Genomic DNA, 19,427 nt, shown 5'->3' with positions numbered 1-19,427 from the left:
CCAAGCATAGTGGCACACGCCTTTAATCCCAGCACTCAGGAGGCAGAGGTAAGAGGATCGTCATGAGACTACATAGTGAATTCCAGGTCAGCCTGGCCTAGAGGGAAACCCTACCTCGAAAAATAACTAACTAAATAAAATTATTTATGCTAGATAGAGAGAGGCAGAGAGAATGGGCATGCTAGAGCCTCACACACTGCAAACAAACCTCAGACATATGCACCAGTTCATGCATCTGTCCCTATGTGGGTACTGGGGAATGCAGCCCACATTGTCGGGCCCTACAAACAAGCGCCTTTAACCGTTGAGCCATCTCTGCAGTCTGCAGCCCTCATTTTCTCTTGTGAGACAGGCTGTCATGTAGCCCAAGCTGGCCTTGAACTTGTGTAACTGAGGATGACCTGACCTTGAACTTCTGATCCTTCTACCCCCATTTTGTGCATGCTAAGCAAACGCTTTACCCACTCAGGGGCATCCCCAGACCTCAGATTCCACTTCCCAAACCACTTCCCTTCAGTGAGGCGCACACACCAAATCCCACCCCCGCCCCCACCATCACCCCCAGGTCTATGTACCTTGTAGACCCAGGCTGACTTTAGAATGGGTGACCTCCCGCTCCACATGCAAACCAATGCCACACACTGCTCCCGCATTGGATGGCCCCAGGTAGCCCGTGATCTCATCAGCTTGACCCTGGGATGTTGAGGACAGCTCCAGGTGCAGGTTTGAACCCCAGTTTACACTGTGAATGCTAGCCTCAGGAACCAGCTTGGCTGTGGACGTTAACACAATCCACCATCCACTTGGCTGCACACGTTAACTACGGGCCGTGGACATGGGTCCCCCCACTTCTCCCGGGGAGTAGCCAAAATTCATGCACAAAGGAATGGATTCGTGCACAGAGAGATCCTGCCAAGCTAGTCTGCGCCTGGAGCCCACGCCAGGGTCCAAGTGCCTATTGCTGCCTCGGCCCTGGGTCGCGTGCGGGGTGTCGGTGACTGTCCCCTGGGACGCGAGCGGGGTGTCGGTGACTGTCCCGTGACTCAGCACTTCCTTCCTTCCAGGAGGCCGCGTGCGCTTACGTGCTTATTGTCACCGCGGTGTACTGGGTATCCGAGGCAGTGCCTCTTGGAGCCGCCGCCCTCGTGCCTGCCTTCCTCTACCCGTGCTTTGGAGTGCTCCGATCCAGTGAGGTGAGACCCAGATTTCTGCCCGGGGTCCCACCCGCAGCTCAGGAGAGGGCTCCAGGTGACAGGAGCTGCTGCGGAGCGCTTGGGGAGGGAAGGGGCTTTTGCTCCCCCGTGGGAAGAACCCCTGAGAATGTCTCCGCACCCGCTCTTCCAGACCCTGAGCTCTTCCCTTTTGCCTTTGACCCTTGGCTTCTTTGAATTGCTCAGAACTTGCTCTTCGGGAAGGATTTCCATCAATTGCTCCTTTGGTTTGAAGCGTTTAAGAGCTGTGTGAAGTGGGAGACTACATAGTGAATTCCAGGTCAGCCTGGACTAGAGCCAGACACTACCTCAAAACACACACACACACACACAAAAAAAAAAAAAAAAAAAAAAAAAAAACCAGCCAGTTAGCAGTTAAGCACTTGCCTGTGAAGCCTAAGGACCCCGGTTCGAGGCTAGGTTCCCCAGGTCCCACGTTAGCCAGATGCACAAGGGGGCGCACACGTCTGGAGTTCATTTGCAGAGGCTGGAAGCCCTGGCGCGCCCATTCTCTCTCTCTCCCTTTATCAGTCTTTCTCTCTGTGTCTGTCGCTCTCAAATAAATAAAAAAAAAAAAATTAAAAAAAAACCAGCCAGTAGGCTGGGTGTGGTGGCGCAGGCCTTTAATCCCAACACTCGGGAGGCAGAGGTAGGAGGATCACCACAAGTTCAAGGCCATCCTGAGACTACACAGTGAATTCCAGGTCAGCCTGAGCGAAAGTGAAACCCTACCTCAAAAAATCAAAAACAAAAATAAATAAATAAATAGCTTTGGCATGGTGGTGCACACCTTTAATCCCAGCACTTGGGAGGATCACCACGAGGTAGGCAGCCTTGGGACTACAGAGAGTTCCAGGTCAGCCTGTGCTAGAGTGAGACCCTACCAAAAAAAAAAAAAAAAAAAAGGAACTAGGTGAGTGGGGACCACAGCTGACCTTCTCAATGACGTGTACACCCTTTCAGACTACAATCACAGAAAGGCAGGGGGGCTTCCACCTCCCCACATAACCTCTCTGACCACCCTCCCTGCAGCCCGCCCACTCCGTTCACTTTCCATGGCATTTGCAAAAGCTCAAACAGAAATTGTCAATGCCAAGCCTAGGTGGTGGCCAAATTTCAGGATTAAGCACTTCTGCCTGCTACAAAAAAAAAAAAAAAAAAAAAAAAAAGGGATAAAGGAAATCAGCCAGGATGGATTAACATCTGCTCCCATTAGGACCCTGGTGTGTGTCTGGGGTGTCTGGTGAAGACCAGTGAGCAGAGGTGGCCATGAGGTGAGACAGACACATAGGAGGGGCTGGAGGAGGCAGGGAATGATTACTAATCCTGATAAGAACCAGGCGCTAAAGCAAGTGCTGCATTTATTATTCAAGCAAGTGCCTTCAAAATTATTTATTTAATTGGGCTGAAGAGATGGCTCAGTGGTTAAGGCACTTGCCTGCAAAGCCTAAGGACCCGGGTTTGATTCCCCAGTACCCATGTAAAGCCAGATGCACAAAGTGGCATATGCATGTGGAGTTCATTTGCAATGGCTAGAGGCCCTGGGGTGTTCCCATCCCCCGCCCCTCTTCTCCTTGCAAATAAGTAAGTAAAAATATTTTTTAAAAAATATTTATGGGGCTGGAGAGATGGCTTAGTGGTTAAGCGCTTGCCAGTGAAGCCTAAGGACCCCGGTTCGAGGCTCGGTTCCCCAGGTCCCACGTCAGCCAGATGCACAAGGGGGCGCACGCGTCTGGAGTTCGTTTGCAGAGGCTGGAAGCCCTGGCGCTCCCATTCTCTCTCTCTCCCTCTATGTGTCTTTCTCTCTGTGTCTGTCGCTCTCAAATAAATAAATAAATAATGAACAAAAAAATTAAAAAAAAAATATTTATGTGTGTGTGTGTGTGTATGCACCAGGGTCTTTTGTCATTGCAAACGAATGTCCATCCAGCTTTACATGGGTAGCTGGGGAATTGAACTTGGGCTGGCAGGAGTGGCAAGCAAGCGTCCCAACTGCTGAGCCATCTCTCCAGCCCTGCGTTTATCTAATACAGACTTCCCATGATCTCTGCAGGAGGGTCATGTAACCAATCTACACATGAGGAGAGAGGCTTAGAGAGCTAAGAAACTTGTCCCAAATCACAAAACAGAAAGTATCAGAATTAGATTCAAGCTTAAACCTAACAGATTGCAGAATGTGTGTGTGTGTGTGTGTGTGTATAGATAGATAGACAGTAGATAGATAAATAGATAGATAGATAGATAGATAGATAGATAGATAGACAGATAATAGATAGATGATAGATAGATACATAGATAGATGATAGAATGTATGGTGTGTGTGTGTGTGTGTGTGTGTGTGTAGATAGATAGGCAGTAGATAGATAGATAGATAGATAGATAGATAGATAGATAGATAGACAGATCATAGATAGATACATGATAGATGATAGATAGAATATATGGTGTGTGTGTGTGTGTGTGTGTGTGCACAGATGCACACGCGTTGCATAGGCCAGATGAGGATATTGGCATGCTCTTTGATCCTGCGCTGCCTTACTTCCCAGAGTCAGAATCACTTACTGAACTTGGAGCTCACAGTATTGTGATTAAACTGGCTGACCAGCAAGCCCCAGTGAGTGGGATCCTCCTGCCTCCACTCACTTCAGCATAGGGCTTACAGACACGCCCAGCTGTGCCTGGCTTTTTACATCAACACCTGGGATTCAGTCAGGTCCGCATGCCTGGGCAGCAGGCGCTCTTACCTGCTGAGCCATTTCTCCAGGCCCCTCCCCCCAGCCTATATTTGTGCTTACTCCAAACCCCCCCCCAAAAAATAACATGACATAAAGGATCATGTGGTTTCATGGAGTTATCAATCCATGCAGTTATTTTTAGGAATTGTGGTTATCTGTCTATCTGCGTGATATGAGGAAGAATGAATGCCTTACCCCTGGATAAGAGAACTTTTTTGAAAGTTCAGAAAGACAGAATTAGGTCATCACCCGATGAACTTGACTGAAAGTGAATCATTTCTATTTCTATGGGATGAACTTGACTGACCAGTTTTTGCTATTTTGGCCTTGGGTTCCTTTTTCTTCTTCTTTTTTATTTTTTTAAATTTTTTTGTTATTTTTCTTTATTTATTTGAGGGAGACAGATAGAAAGATAAAAAGAGGCAGAGAGAAAGAGAAAATGGGCACACCAGGGCCTCCAGCCATTGCAAATGAACTCCAAATGCATGTGCCACCTTGTGCATCTGGTTTACGTGGGTACTAGGGAATTGAGCCTTGAACCGAGGTCCTTAGGCTTCACAGGCAAGCGCTTAACTGCTAAGCCATCTCTCCAACCTTTCTTTTTAAAAAAAAAAAAAAATGGGGCTGGAGAGATGGCATAGCGGTTAAGCGCTTGCCTGTGAAGCCTAAGGACCCCGGTTCGAGGCTCGGTTCCCCAGGTCCCATGTTAGCCAGATGCACAAGGGGGCGCACGCGTCTGGAGTTCGTTTGCACAGGCTGGAAGCCCTGGCGCGCCCATTCTCTCTCTCTCCCTCTATCTGCCTTTCTCTCTGTGTCTGTCGCTCTCAAATAAATAAATAAAAATTAAAAAAATATATATTTGTTTATTTCTCTTTATTTATTTTAGAGAGACAGAAAGAGGCAGAGAGAGAATGGGTCTTTTTTCTTCTATCAGTAGTCATAGCCTCAGGCTCTCCAAAAAGGATAAGGTCTCCAAACTGTGGGCAGTGTCTATATCCTCTGGGAGGTGTGCACCACAGATTTTAGGGAGGGACTATATAAAAGCCAGTCTGCGTTTGTGACCAAAGATTCACTCCAGTTTGAACCCTTCTTTTGTGGGGGGGGGGGGGGGGAAATAGGTAGGATGGGTTTCTTGTCCATGACTAAAAGAAAAATTAAACATGGCTTTTCTTAAAAGTGTACAAACCTGTCCTGTATGTTTCTCCTTAAAATTGTGAAACCAGGATTTAGTGTGGTGGCATGTGCCTTTAATCTCAGCATTTGGGAGGCAGAGGTAGGAGAGTCATGAGTTCGAGGCCACCCTGAGACTACAAAGTAAATTCCAGGTCAGCCTGGGCTAGATGGAAACCCTACCTCAAAAAAAGGAAACGTTGTGAAACCGAAACTTCTTGGGGATGGAAGAGGATAAAAGTTGGAGGGAAAAGATGAAGTTTAGAAAAACATGCATTACCACTCACATTCTAAAGTGAGGTAACCACCCACTGAGAAATTTAATCTTGGGCTGGAGAGATGGCTTAGCCATTAAGCACTTGCCTGTGAAGCCTAAGAATCTGGTTCAAAGTTCGATTCCCCAGGACCCATGTTAGCCAGATGCACAAGGAGGTGCATGCATCTGGAGTTCGTTTTCAGTGGCTGGAGGCCCTGACGCACCCATTCTCCCCATCTCTCTCTGCCTCTTTTTCTCTGTGTCTGTCACTTTCAAATAAATAAATAAAAATAAACAAAAAAATTTTTTTGAAAGAAATTTAATCTTGGGCTGGAGAGATGGCTTGGTAGTTAAGGCGCTTGCCTGCAAAGCCAAAGGACCCAGGTTTGATTCCCTAGGACACACATAAACCAGATGCACATGGTGCCATATGTGTCTAGAGTTCATTTGCAGTGGCTAGAGGCCCTTGGGCAGCCATTCTATCTACCTTATCTATCTATCTCTCCCTATCTGCCTTCTTACCCGCCCCACATAAGTAAAACAAATTTAAAAAAAAAATAATTTTACGGGGGGGGGAGGGCATTACCATGGGATATTTTTTACAATCATGGAAAATGTTAATAAAAATTGTGAAAAGAAAAAAAATAAAATGTACCCTTAAAAAAAAAGAATTTTAATCTTTATATCTCTCAACAGGCAACTCAAAAGCCAACGGTGTGCCTTACCCCTAAAGTAGATGATGTCTCCATTTCTCCAAGGGTTCCCCCAGTGGTAATCCTCCAGCTGATCCTATCTACCAAATCCACTGTAGAGATGTTGCTAGGCAACAGAGCTATTGCAAAGGTCACGCCTTTGCCCAAAAAGGAGCGCCAGCTAGACAGGGAGGGCCTGTGAGGCAGTGCGTGGGGATGGGGTTGGGAGGTTGGGGGTGTTAACTTGAAAGGAATACCATCATGAATAATGAGGTGCTGCTACTGTGGGGGTGGGGGGCGCCACAGTGAACGGGCACATTTTATCATTTGAGCCAAAACTCCCAATCCATCTGTCTGTTGCAATGGCTTTGGCCAGCCATGAGCTGCAGGGAGCAGCTGAATCCAAATGTAGTCTTTTCTTTTTTCTTTTTTAAAATTTTTTTGTTGTTTATTTTTACTTACTTGAGAGCGACAGAGAGAGAGAAAGAGGCAGATAGAGAGAGAGAATGGGCGCGCCAGGGCCTCCAGCCTCTGCAAACGAACTCCAGACGCGTGCGCCCCCTTGTGCATCTGGCTAACGTGGGTCCTGGGGAATCGAGCCTCCAACCGGGGTCCTTAGGCTTCACAGGCAAGCGCTTAACCGCTAAGCCATCTCTCCAGCCTCAAATGTAGGCTTTTTCACTGGCCTTCTTAGCTCAGATTAAAAGGAGAGCACCCATAAATAAGGTAGAGGACATAGGGTGATGGGCCCTTCTGAGCCGGCTCAGGGCAGAGAACACGGCCACTGCTGGCGCCCTCCACGAGCATGGGCCCTGGCTCATGGGAGAAGGCTAGCATGGTGTTCCTCAGAGGCCCTTAACCACCTGCATGTCTTGCCTTTAACCCAATTCGTGCTTGACCATCCCCTTGCCATCACTTGGGCAACTTGTCCAGCTTGGAAAGTTCCCTCCGATTCCTTCAGCTTTTAAAATCCTACTCAAGGCTGGGGAGATAGCTCAGTTGGTAGAGTGTTTGCCTATCAACCATGAGTTTGCGCCTCAGAAAACCACATAAAACCTCCAGGTGTGTGGGGCTGGGGAAATAGCTTAGCCATGAAGGCATTTGCCTGGGAAGACTAAGGACCTGGGTTCGATTCCCCTGGACCCAAGTAAGCCAGATGCACAAGGGGGCGCATGTGTCTGGAGTTTGTTTGCAGTGGCTGGAGACACGCCCATTTGCTCTTTCTCTCTGCCTCTTCCTCTGTCTCCCTCTCAAATAAATAAATAAAATATTTTTAAAAATAAATAAATTCCAGGTGGGTGTTGGGCCTTGGAGATGACACAGAGGGACATTCATTTGCAGCAGCAAGAGACTCTGTATGCACGCAAATAAATAAGTAAATTTTTCCCTTTGATTTTTCGAGGTAGGGCCTCACTCTAGACCAGGCTGACCTGGAATTCACTATGTAGTCTTAGGCTGGTGTTGAACTCACAGCGATCCTCCTACCTCTGCTGGGTACAGTAGCATACATTTATAGACCCATTCCTGGGGAAGGGAAGATAGGCTCACCAGGGCTCACTGGACAGCCAATCTAGCTTAGTTGACCAGCTCCAGGCCAAAAGGCCTTTTCCCAAAAACTAAAAATGAAGGAGTGGCCAGCATTCCTGAGGAGTAGCACCTGACATCGTGTGTACAGGAACACACACGCACACACACACACACATTCAGACACACACATGCGTTTGTTCAAAACCCTATTCGATTACATTCCTTGATGAAGTATTTATGAGGCGCTCAGCTGAGCGTGTCATTCCCTTCCCTTTGAGTCCACTTGATGTGTCCATCTTTTAAAGGGTACATCTCAGAATGAAGCTTCTTGTAGACATGTCCTCTCTCCTCTGAGACCTGCCCCCCCGCCCGGGGGTGTAGTATCTCAGAGTGTGTGCACAGCCCACAGCCATCCTCACATCAGCCCTCCAGCCAGGGCGCCTGACAGCTGTGATTCCTGGGAGGATGTAAAGGGTGGGATCTCTACGTGAAGGTCAGCAGAGCTCTGGGACCATGGCTTTGGCACCTTGTATTATATTCCACTCGGCATTCTGAAAAAGAAATATTTTCTGAGTCCTGTATCTAGCGCACGTAACTTGGGATGACAAGGCGTCCTGAGATGACAAAAATGAATAGAACATTTCTGGTGCCTGCTTGAGGCTCATTTCTGGCCCTTCTCAATTTCCCACCGCCTGAGGGTGTCTATTGTGGTGAGGGTTCTCAGCAGAGAAACAAAATCAATAGGAAAATAGGATGGCTATCGATGTCGGTGTAATTGGCTGCCTCAATGGAAGCTGCTGAGTCATCCTATCATCTGCCATCTTCAAACAGGCCACCCAGGAGACTATGTGGGGTAATTTGGTATGACTCCAAAACCAGAGAACTGGGGAAGCTGATGGGCTAAAACAAGCCCATGGGCAAAAAATAAGATGAAGCCAGGCGTGGAGAGACACGCCTTTAATCCCAGCACTCGGGAGGCAGAGGTAGGAGGATCACTGTGAGTTCAAGGCCACTCTGAGACTACATAGTGAATTCCAGGTCAGCCTGGAATAGAGTGAGACCCTACCTTGAAAAAGCAAAAAACGATTAAAACAAGAATCTACAGATTCAAATAGTAATCTCTTCTCTTCCAGAGCCCTTAGTAGACATAGAAACAGTTTCACCACCTGGCCTACTCAAGTTAGCATATATAAATAGTTACTTTAAAAAAAAAATACCAAGGGAGCCAGGCATGGTGGCGCACGACTTTAATCCCAGCACTCAGCAGGCAGAGGTAGGAGGATTGCCATAAGTTCGAGGCCACCCTGAGACTACATAGTGAACTCCAGGTCAGCCTGGGATAGAGTGAAACCCCACCTTGGAAAACAAAAAAAAAACCAAGGGGCTGGAGAGATGGCTTAGCAGTTAAGCGCTTGCTTATGAAGCCTAATGACCCCAGTTCAAGGCTCAATTCTCCAGGACCCACATAAGCCAGATGCACAAGGGGGTGCATGCATCTGGAGTTCATTTGCAGTGGCTGGAGGCCTCTCTTTCTCTATCTGCCTCTTTCTGTCTGTCTGTGGCTCTCAAATAAATAAATGAAAACTTAAAAATATTTATATATTAAGGGCTGGAGAAATGGCTTAGTGGTTAAGCGCTTGCCTGTGAAGCCTAAGGATACCGGTTCGAGGCTCGATTCCCCAGGACCCACGTTAGCCAGATGCACAAGGGGGCGCATGCATCTGGAGTTCATTTGCAGTGGCTGGAGGCCCTGACATGCCCATTTTCTCTCTCTCTCTCGCTCTCTTTCTCTCTCTCTCTCTCTTTCTCTGCCTTTCTCTCTGTGTCTATCACTCTCAAATAAATAAGAAATGAATTAAAAAGTTTTTAAAAATATTTACATATTAAAAGAAAATACTAAGTACTAACCTAGGGCTGTGTATTCATGCTGGTCAAGCACTCTACCACTGAGATATATCAGTCCCTTTACTTTTACTTTATTTGGTTATTTACTTATGATACACGTCTGATGTAGCCAAGGCTGGCCTAAAATTCATACTTAGATAAGGGTGCCCGATAAGGGTGCCCTTCTGATCTCTTGCCTCCATTTTCCAAGTGCTGGGATTTACATATGTGCAGCGCCATGTCTAGTTTATACGGTGCTAGTGAACAAACCCAGGACTTCATGCATCCTGGGCATCACTTAACTGAGCTACGTTAAAGCCACCCTTCCCAGTCCTTTGTTTAAAAAAAAAAAAATCGTGTTGAGACATGGATGTAGTGTGATTGATCATACTCCCATCTCATTACCTCCCCCAGTCTCCCACCCCAGTTCTACTGAGGACCCTCCTCCCTTTCCAGGTAGTCTTTCCTCTGGTTTGTTGTTGTTTTTGAGGTAGGGTCTCACTCTAGTCCAGGCTGACCTGGAATTCACTGCTTCGCAGTCTCGAGGTGGCCTCAAACTCACAAGTGCCTCCCTCCTGAGTGCTGGGATCAAAGGCGTGTGCCACCACACCCGGCTCTTTTCCTCTGTTTTGATGTCTCATTCCTTTTGTCCTCCTCTGACCTCCAAGTCAACATGCTGATGGGCTCAGAACAGTGCAGGTCTTGCTGGGGTAACGACAACCACCTGGGGTCATGAAGGCACCAGCTGGTCCGTGTCTTGGCAGACAGAATATAAGTGCTGATCTTACTGCTAGCCAGAAGAGCTTGCTGTTTTTTCAATAAATAAGCTATGCATTGTCAAGTTTCTTACAGTGCACATTAAATACACCGCGGTGAGTTCAAGACACATCATACCCCATAAAGCAACCACTTCAGACATGACCCAAAGAGTTCCGCCCCAGTGTCTTGCAAGGTGCCGGAGAAATCAGAACAGATCATTTACAAGGACTTTGCGAGCCCCACAAAAAGCAGAGGAGCTGTGGCAAGCACTCAGTCCAGAAGGGGAAGTTTGTTTTCATATCTCGCTGCCAGATGAGCGATAAATCGCCCGGGGAGGCCTTCCTTAACTCACAGAGTCTTACTGCCTCAACCTTCCGAGAAGTTGGGACTTCTCAGTGACTTTTTTTTTTTTTTTTTTTGGTTTTCGCTGTAGGGTCTCACTCTAGCTCAGGCTGACCTGGAAGTCACTCTGTAGTCTCAGGGTGGCCTCGAACTCACGGCGATCCTCCTACCTCTGCCTCCCGAGTGCTGGTATTATAAAACGGTGACTTTTTACGGTGATAACCCGTCAGGCAGCAGGTATTAAGAGTTATGTGAGAAGCTTTGACTGCTTTCCCAGAGCCGAGCTCAGCTGCTAAGAGGAGATAACGTGTGACCCAAGAGCCTTTTGCCCTTCAGACGGTTCTGTTCTAGTAAAGGCATAGACCACATGGGAAAATGCAACGGCTCCTCCCTTTTGGACACAGAAGAACTGACACAACTCCTCATTAAGGAATGTTCTAGACAAATGACATCCGCGTTAGCAAGTGCCCAAATGTTTTGTCAACAACTGTTTTTATTAAAATCTCTCTAGAAAGGGGACTGGAGAGGTGGCTTAGTGGTTAAGGTGCTTGCCTACAAAGCCAAATGACCCAGGTTCGACTACCCAGGACCCACATAAGCCAGCTACACAAGGGGGTGTGCACATCTGGAGTTTGTATGCAGCAGCCAAAAGCTCTGATGTGTGTGTGGATATATATATGTGTGTGTGTGTGTATTCATATATATATATATATATATATATATATATATATATATATATATATATATATAATTTCAAAAAATCTTTCTAGCCGAGTGTGGTGGTGCACACCTTCAGTCCCAGCACTCAGGAGGCAGAGGTAGGAGGATCACCATGAGTTCAAAGCCACCCTGAGACTACAGAGTGAATTCCAGGTCAGCCTGGGCTAGAATGAGACCCAACCTCAAAAAAACAAACAAAAAAAAACCCTTTCTAGAAGGTTTTCTAATGCCCTTAGTTTTTGGGAGGGATATCATTGAGTATAAATTCACATTTTTTTTTTCCTTGAAGTCATCAAAGATTCGGGGGGGGGGGGGGTTGGCAAAGAAGTGTTTAGCCAGAGGAGCCAGTGTGAGTGAAATCATAGCACAGGGAAGGCCCGAGCTCTGACGGAGCAGCTGGACGTTAATGAGTCACGGTGGAATACACTGGCAGCACAGGAAAATAGAAAAGGTGTGCCCCAGGGTTGGCAGACTAAGCTGGGTGGGACAGCTTATGTTTAGCGACAGCATCACTGTTGCCTGGATAAGACAACAGGCTGAAAATGGCGAGTGACGTTAATAAGGACAAATGTTCGCAGCTAATGCAGACAGACCCTCGGCTTTCGGCTAAGTCCAAGTTCAGTATGAGTCATCTGTCAGTCCAACGTAGCTGCCAAAATTTCAGGCATTCACCCTCAGCCAGGCTCTATGGGACGTCATTTCAAACATGCACTGCATCATTTCATCTTCTGTGAAAGAGCTCTTCTTCATTTTACAGAGGAGCACAGTGAACTTGAGAAAGGTCAAGTAACTTACCTGAGGTGACGCAGCTGCTAAGTAATAGAACTGGGGAACCAAAAACGTGAGCTCTTGATTCCTGAGAAAGAGGTGTCAGAATCTTCCACTGAACTGATAAATGAAGTCTGGACAAGAAGCTCATTCAAAGGTGGGTGGCCAGAATGTCAAAACTCTGCTACTTGGTGGGCTGGAGAGATAGCTTAGTGGTTAAGGCGCTTGCCTGCAAAGCCAAAGGACCCAGGTTCAATTCCCCAGTACCTACGTAAGCCAGTTGCACAAGGTGGCGCATGCATCTGGAGTTCATTTGCTGAGGTTGGAGACCCTACCACACCCATTGTCCCTCTCTCTCTCTACCTGCCTCTTTCTCTCTCTCTCTTTCTCAAATGAATAACTAATAATAAAATATTCTAAAAAAGAGTTTTAAAAACTCTGCTACTTGAGCTCCATGAGGAATGGAGAGATTATTTTGGTGGACATGATCTCCTCTACATACAAAGGAAACTCTGGAATGGGTCACTGTGCATGCCCCTTACATTCCTGTCCCTAGAAGTTCAAGTCAAAAAAAGCACATCAGGAACATCAGAGGCAGACTTTGCTGGAAGTGAGGTGCTCCTTATATCCTGCTGACCTTGGAATTTTCTGATCTTTTATTATTATTATTATTATTATTATTATTATTATTATTATTACTACTATTATCATTATTTTAGAGGGAGAGAGAGAAAACTGGCATGCCAGGGTCTCAGCCACTGCAATCAACCAGATGCTTTCGCCACCTAGTGGGCATGTGTGACCTTCTGCTTGCCTCACCTTTGTGTCTGGCTTATGTGGTTTCTGGAGAGTTGAACATGGGTCCTTAGGCTTCGCAGGCAAGCACCTTAACTGCTAAGCCATCTCTCCAGCCCTGATTTTCTTTTTTCACACAAGGCTATCTCTCTATGTAGCCTAGGCTGGCCTTGAACTTGCAGTCCTCCTTCCTGTCTTTAGAGGCAAGGATGAAACACAGTCACCATCACCCATGCGTGGATCTTCTTGAAACCATCCAGATAATCTTCCCCTCTGCTGGGAACAGAGTTTGGTCCTGGATTTTCCAGTAATTATGTTTTGGATTTTTGTTTGGACTCCTCTGTGACCCGTTACTGTCATTCTGTCATTATTATGTACCTCAGAAGTCCCCCTCTGATGTGATGATGGCCCTGGCACAACAAAATCAGCATCGCTCCCATTAGCTCAGACTCACTGTGGATAGGAGAAAGGTATATCGTGGGCACCAAAGGGCTTGTGAGGGAGGTTGAGGACAGGATGAGAAGCACCACGCAACACGGGAGCTTGGGAACAGCTCCCTGGGAAGCCCCGGGCACAGAAAATACCTGACAGTATCCGCATGTGTTCTCTGTCTGCACTTCGTCCTCCAGAGCTGCACGCACGCACACACGCACGCACGCATGCCCTCATCATCCACCCCCAACTGTCTCAGTGGCCCAGCACTTCAGGCCACTGGGCCAGCTTCACTCAGATCCAAGCTCCTGCCAGGCAGGAGATGGTCAGAGGCACCTCCACTGGTATAACAAGCGACCTCCATGGCCAAGTCCTGCTGGAGTCTGCTGTCAGTCAACATGGTCTTTCTGATCCACCCACCCCACCACCACCATGCCGGCCTGTTGTCTAACTTTATTTATTTAAACTCAAGGACATTTTACAGCCCACTCTCCGCTCTGCCTTTCTGGCTTCTGCTCTCCACAGAGGTTGAGCCTCCTTTTGGAATGCGGGCTGGACTTCAGACAGGACACAGCCCATCAGCCTCAGCTGAACTGGACATCCAGGCCTGGTGTTGGGACCGACAGGCCTTGTAGCCTTCTGAGGTCAAGATCATGTCTTTGTGGGAGGAACAACTTCCTCTGAGCTATTACCAGACCAGACCTTCATTATTTATTTATTTTGTGCTGTTGTTAAATGTATTTTTTATTTGTTTATGTATTTGAAAGACAGAAAGAGGCAGGTTGAGAGAGAAAGAATGGGGGTACCAGGCCCTCCAGCCACTGCAACCAAACTCCAGATGCACGCGCCCCCTTGTGCATCTGGCTTACGTGGGTCCTGGAGAATCAAACTGGGATCCTTTGGCTTTGCAGGCAAACGCCTTAGCCACTAAGCCGTCTCTCCAGGCTCTCCCCCTTTTTTTTAAATGGGTCTTACTATAGTCCTGGCTGACCTGGAATTCACTATGAAGTCTCAGACTGGCCTTGAACTCATAGCGATCCTCCTACCTCTGCCTTCTGAATGCTGGGATTGAAGGCATGCACCACCATGCCCAGCTAGACCTTCATTCTTGGCCTCAGAGTCCAGTCCCTGCCTCAGCCTCCTCATGGCTCGGTAGTTGATAAGTCCCAGAGCAGAACCTGGAGAAGTGGGTAGATAAGTCTCCAGCTGTGTGGGAGCTGAGCCAGCTCCAGGGTCAGGTACCATCTGTGCCTTTCCGCTAAGACAGGGTTTGAAAAGAATATTTTTTTAAAATATTTATTTATTTCAGATTAAAAGTGTATAAGAGAGAGAGAATGGACACACCAGGGCCCCTAGTCACTGCAAACAAACTCCAGACACATGTGCTCCCTTGTGCACCTGGCTTACCTGGGTACTGGAGAATGGAACTAGGTCCCTAGGCTTCATAGGCAGGTTTTAAGGACCTGAACTCAGTTCTTTTTGAAAAATATTTTATTTTTATTTATTTATTGGACAGAGAAAGAGGGAGACGTTAAAAGAATGGGCGCACCAGGGCCCCTAGCCACTGCAAATGAACTCCAGACACGTGCTCCCCCTTATGGATCTGGCTAATGTAGGTCCTGGGGAATCAAACCTGGGTCCTTCAGCTTTGCAGGCAAACGCCTTAACCGCTAAGCCATTCTTCCAGCCCCGGAACTCAGTTCTTTATGCTCACATATGAAGCACTTTACCAACTGAACCTTCTCCGCAGCCTCCTCCACACCTTTTCTTTAAACCAAATCTTAAGAGACTCAGTATAGCAAGCAGGAAGGAGGGCCTTCTCAAATGGGGAATGAGGGTCTTGGGCACTGGTCTTCCACAATCACCGCATTCCGGTGAAAGCCCCTGAGGTTTGCTGAGGCAATGGATATGTTTTGAAAACCTCCGTCCCCAGGAACTCAAATCAGGTGATGAGCAGGGGGTCGGGGCACTTCCTGGCGGCAGCCAGGTGAAGAGGCAGATATGGTGCCCTTCTTGGCCACTAGCTAGAGTGGAGCAGTGTGACTCGCTGGCCTTGACAGCTCAGTGCTAAGGGGGAGCCAGCCTGGGCCTCTCTGGCTGGATCTAGAGGACTTCACTGCAGAGTTGACAGCCAAACCAAGTGAGCTTCAAACCAGGCCCACTGCAGAGACCACACTGCTCTCCCGAGGGGCTGTGGTTCCTCTACCCTGTGAAGAGGCTTGTCCACTACTTATCACCTATCTACGAGGCCCGCCCAATGCTGCAAAAAGCCCGTGGCAGAGGAAGGGACAGCGGGCCGGAGAGATAGCTCAGTGGTAAAGGCGCTTGCCTAAAAGCCAAAGGACCCCGGTTCAGTTCCCCAGTACCCTCATAATGTCGGATGAACTAGTTGTCACGTACATCTGGAGTTCATTTGCAGCGACTAGAGGCCCTCACAGACAAACTGGTGTTCTAGAACAGTATGTGCCAGAGACAGAAAACTAAATTTTGTCAGTGCCTGCCCCCCCACCGCAAGGAAAGGCTCCCTGGTCTCATGGGATCTTCAATAGTATTACACGGGCACATGTCCCAGGCCTGGCGGCTAGGAGCCACACAGGTATTTCCCAGGGGCCACCATCTCTCTCAGGAAGGTCTCAAGCTGCCCAGAGTAGGGGGCGTTATGTGTCTTCAGGGAGTGTTAGTGACAATGGTCAGCCAAGGAGTGGGTGTGGGGACAAAAACAAGGTTATGAAGATGTGGCACATTTATACAATGAAGTTCTTCTCAGCGGTAAAGAAAAATGAAGTTATGAAATTTGCAGAAAAATGGATGGACCTGGAAAGGATTATACTAAGTGAGGAAACCCAGGCCCAGAAAGCCAAGCGCCACATGTTCTCTCTCATATGTGGATCCTAGCTACAGATGACTGGGCTTCTGCGTGAGAATGAAAATACTTAGTAGCAGAGACCAGTAAGTCAAAAAGGAGACATAAAGGGAAGAAAAAGGAAGGGAGGAGGGTACTTAATAGGTTGGTATTGTATATATGTAAGTACAATGATTGAGATGGGGAGGTAATATGATGGAGAATGGAATTTCAAAGGAGAAAGTGGGGGGGGGGGGAATTAACATGGGATTTTTTTTATAATCATGGAAAATGCTAATAAAAATTAAAAAAAAAAATGAGGTTAACCAGAATCACAGGACATAATCACAGAGAAGGCACACTCCGATCAACCAAAGCCGATGGAATTACCAGGGACAAAGAAATGGAACAGGGCGCCTTTACGATGACGTTGATGTTATCAAAGCTTAAAAACTAAATGAGGGGCTGGAGAGATGGCTTAGTGGTGAAGGCGCTTGCCTGTGAAACCTAAGGACCCATGTTGGCCACTGTCCAGATTCCACATAAGCCAGACGCACAAAGGTGAAGCAAGTGCATGGTCGCACATGTCCACCAGGCGGCGCAAGTGTCTGGAGTTTGATTACAGTGGCTGAGGCCCTGATGTACCAATTCTCCCTCTCTCTCTCTCTCTCTCTCTCTCTCTCTCTCTCTCTCTCTCTCTCTCTCTCAAAATAAAACTAAATGATACTGAGTCAGGTGTGGTGGTGCATGCCTTTAATCCCAGCATTTGGGAGGCCCAGGTAGGAGGATCACTGTAACTTCAAGGCCAGCCTAAGACTACATAGTGAATTCTAAATCAGCCTGGGCTAGAGTGAGACCCTACCTTAAAAATAAAATAAAATAAATGATACTGAAAAACCAGCAGTCTCATTCCTCACCTTTCCCCACCAAAATGCCACTAGCCCACCTCCTAGACTCTGTAACTTTCAACTTCATTACCTGCTTCTTCTGGCATTGAGCCAGAAGTATTCCTACATGGTATTCCTGAGCCATCTCTCTTACACATTTTTTAAAATTTATTTTTATTTTTATTTGTTTATTTGAGAGTGACAGAGAGAGAAAGAGGCAGATAGAGAGAGAGAATGGGCACACCAGGGCCTCCAGCCACTGCAAATAAACTCCAGATGTATGCACCCCCTTGTGCATCTGGCTAACATGGGTCCTGGGGAACCGAGCCTCAAACCAGGGTCCTTAGGCTTCACAGGCAAGCGCTTAACCACTAAGCCATCTCTCCAGCCCTCTCTTAGTCATTTTATCTGCTGTTTCAGATGAATAATTTGTTCTCTTATGTCCCTTGCCAACCCTTCTCCATCCTGTGAATATAGTTGAATCACAACTTCTTTCATTAGTCAAAATGTAACACTTGGGCTGGAGAGACAGCTCAGCAGTTAAGGTGCTTGCCTGCAAAGCCTAATGACCCAGGTTCGATTCTCCAGTACCCACGTAAAGCCAGATGCACAAAGTGGCACATATGCCTGGAGTTTACAGTGGCTAGAGGCCCTGGAGTGCCCGATCTGTCTGTCTCTTTTCTACCTCTCTCTACTTGCAAATAAGTAACATGTAACATCATGATTCTGTAAACACTGCTGACTTCCAATGCCACAAATTTTGCTATATTTAAACTTGCTTTCCTGCTCACTTTTTTATTCTTCCTGCAGTTAAAAATGTTCTTTGTTTCTCACCATAACAGGAGTTTTAAATTAGAAGTTAAGCTTTTCTATACCATTTCCTCTCAATTTTCATCATGGTGCTATTGGTTGGGAGCTTTTTCTCACATGTGTGACAAAGATTTAAGCATTTACCTTTTTTTTTTTTTCGAGGTAGGGTCTCACTGTAGCTCAGGCTGACCTGGAATTCACTATGTAGTCTCAGGGTGGCCTAGAACTCATGGTGATCCTCCTACCTCTGCCTCCCAAGTGCTGGGATTAAAGGCGTGTGCCACCACGCCCGGCTTTAAGCATCTACTTTTGTATATTATTCTGCTGAGTATTAGTAGTCTAAAATTTAGCTAAAAAGGTTGTGTGTGGTGGTACACACCTTTAATACCAGCACTCGGGAGGCAGAGGTAGGAGAATAGCCCTGAATTTCAGGCCAACCTGAGACTATTTTGTGTGTTCCAGGTCAGCCTGGGCTAGAGTAAGATCGTACCTCAAAAAAAAAAAAAAAACTAAAAAGATGTGAGAGATGCATGTAAAAAAAAAAAAAAGTACATTACGAAGCCATAATTCAAATGTTGCCCAAGTGCTCTGTGATGTATTGAACTAATAATGTCCACAGGGAATGTTCTGGAATCCAAAGCTAGAACCACAGTGATGTGAGAGGAATTTCTGAGTGCCAGTAGCTTTCTCATCTCGAGTTCTTGTTCGTGTTAGCAAAGAACTGGAAACGCAGACTCACAGAAGGCTAAATTATGGTTTACTTTAGGAAGAGATGAGATGAGAGGGAAAGCAAAGTAGGAAAGTGCGCCCCCTTCCCAAGCTTTCCCAAGCTGAGAAACCAGGAAAATCTCCCTTTTAGTGAAAAGTCTCTCTCCAGGGAGGAAGCCTCTGGGGAAGGGAAGGGGGAAGAGGAAAAGAAAGGGGGAAGAGGAAGGGCTTACACATATGTCATTCATAGATAGATAGATAGATGGATGGATGATAGATAGATATCCAATTAGAATGAGCCTCATCACCAGGCTCAGGTGTGTAGGGAGGGACCCCAATTAGCTGGTGGGCCCAGGAGGAACAATGATTTAGGAAAGGCCCACCCACAGGGGCTAAGCCTACTGAAACTGGGAAAGAAGCAAGTTGTATTGCTGAGGAGGGATTAGGAAATTGCTTCTTACAGCCATCTTGGATGTGACTGGATCAGACAAGAGTTCGAGTCCTGCCAGGGAAAGCAAGGTAGCATCCTATGTCTCTGTGGACCAGTCCCTAGCTGACTGTCAGGAAAAAGCTAGCTTGTTCCTAATCCGTATCACTAGGAAGGTTTTGGGGAGGGGACCAGGCCTGCGTGGGGCTTTGAAGTCTGGCCCAGGTGCACAGCCAGAGATGAAGGTTGAATGTGCCAAGTAAGGGAAAATGAAGATTCCTACAAGCCCCAAGCCCATGAAACATCATTCTAGTGGGGTGCCCTGACTCGATTTCCACATCGTGAAAAAAATAAAAAGAGGTTTAAAACTGGTACTGTGGTTACGTAAAAGAAGGTCCCTATTTTTAGGAAATACGTGCTCATGTATTTAGGGGCAAGGGACCAAAATGTAAGCACCCCCCC

The 19,427-nt window shown here is 47.0% G+C and overlaps 1 protein-coding gene across 1 annotated transcript in view; it reads left to right on the top strand.

Moving 5' to 3' along the window:
* The window catches only part of Slc13a4 (solute carrier family 13 member 4), a 62,357-nt gene that overhangs the window by 6,486 nt on the left and 36,444 nt on the right, over nucleotides 1-19,427 (top strand). Inside the window, exon 2 of the mRNA XM_004661186.2 lies at nucleotides 1,065-1,193. Coding sequence (XP_004661243.1) covers nucleotides 1,065-1,193 — 129 coding nt within the window. The remainder of the gene's footprint in view (nucleotides 1-1,064; nucleotides 1,194-19,427) is intronic.

The sequence above is a fragment of the Jaculus jaculus genome, chromosome 10 (assembly GCF_020740685.1).
Source record: "Jaculus jaculus isolate mJacJac1 chromosome 10, mJacJac1.mat.Y.cur, whole genome shotgun sequence".
In the NCBI taxonomy this organism is placed as follows: Eukaryota; Metazoa; Chordata; class Mammalia; order Rodentia; family Dipodidae; genus Jaculus; species Jaculus jaculus.
Note: the sequence above shows the minus strand (reverse complement) of the source record. Positions and strands in the feature narration are given on the sequence as shown.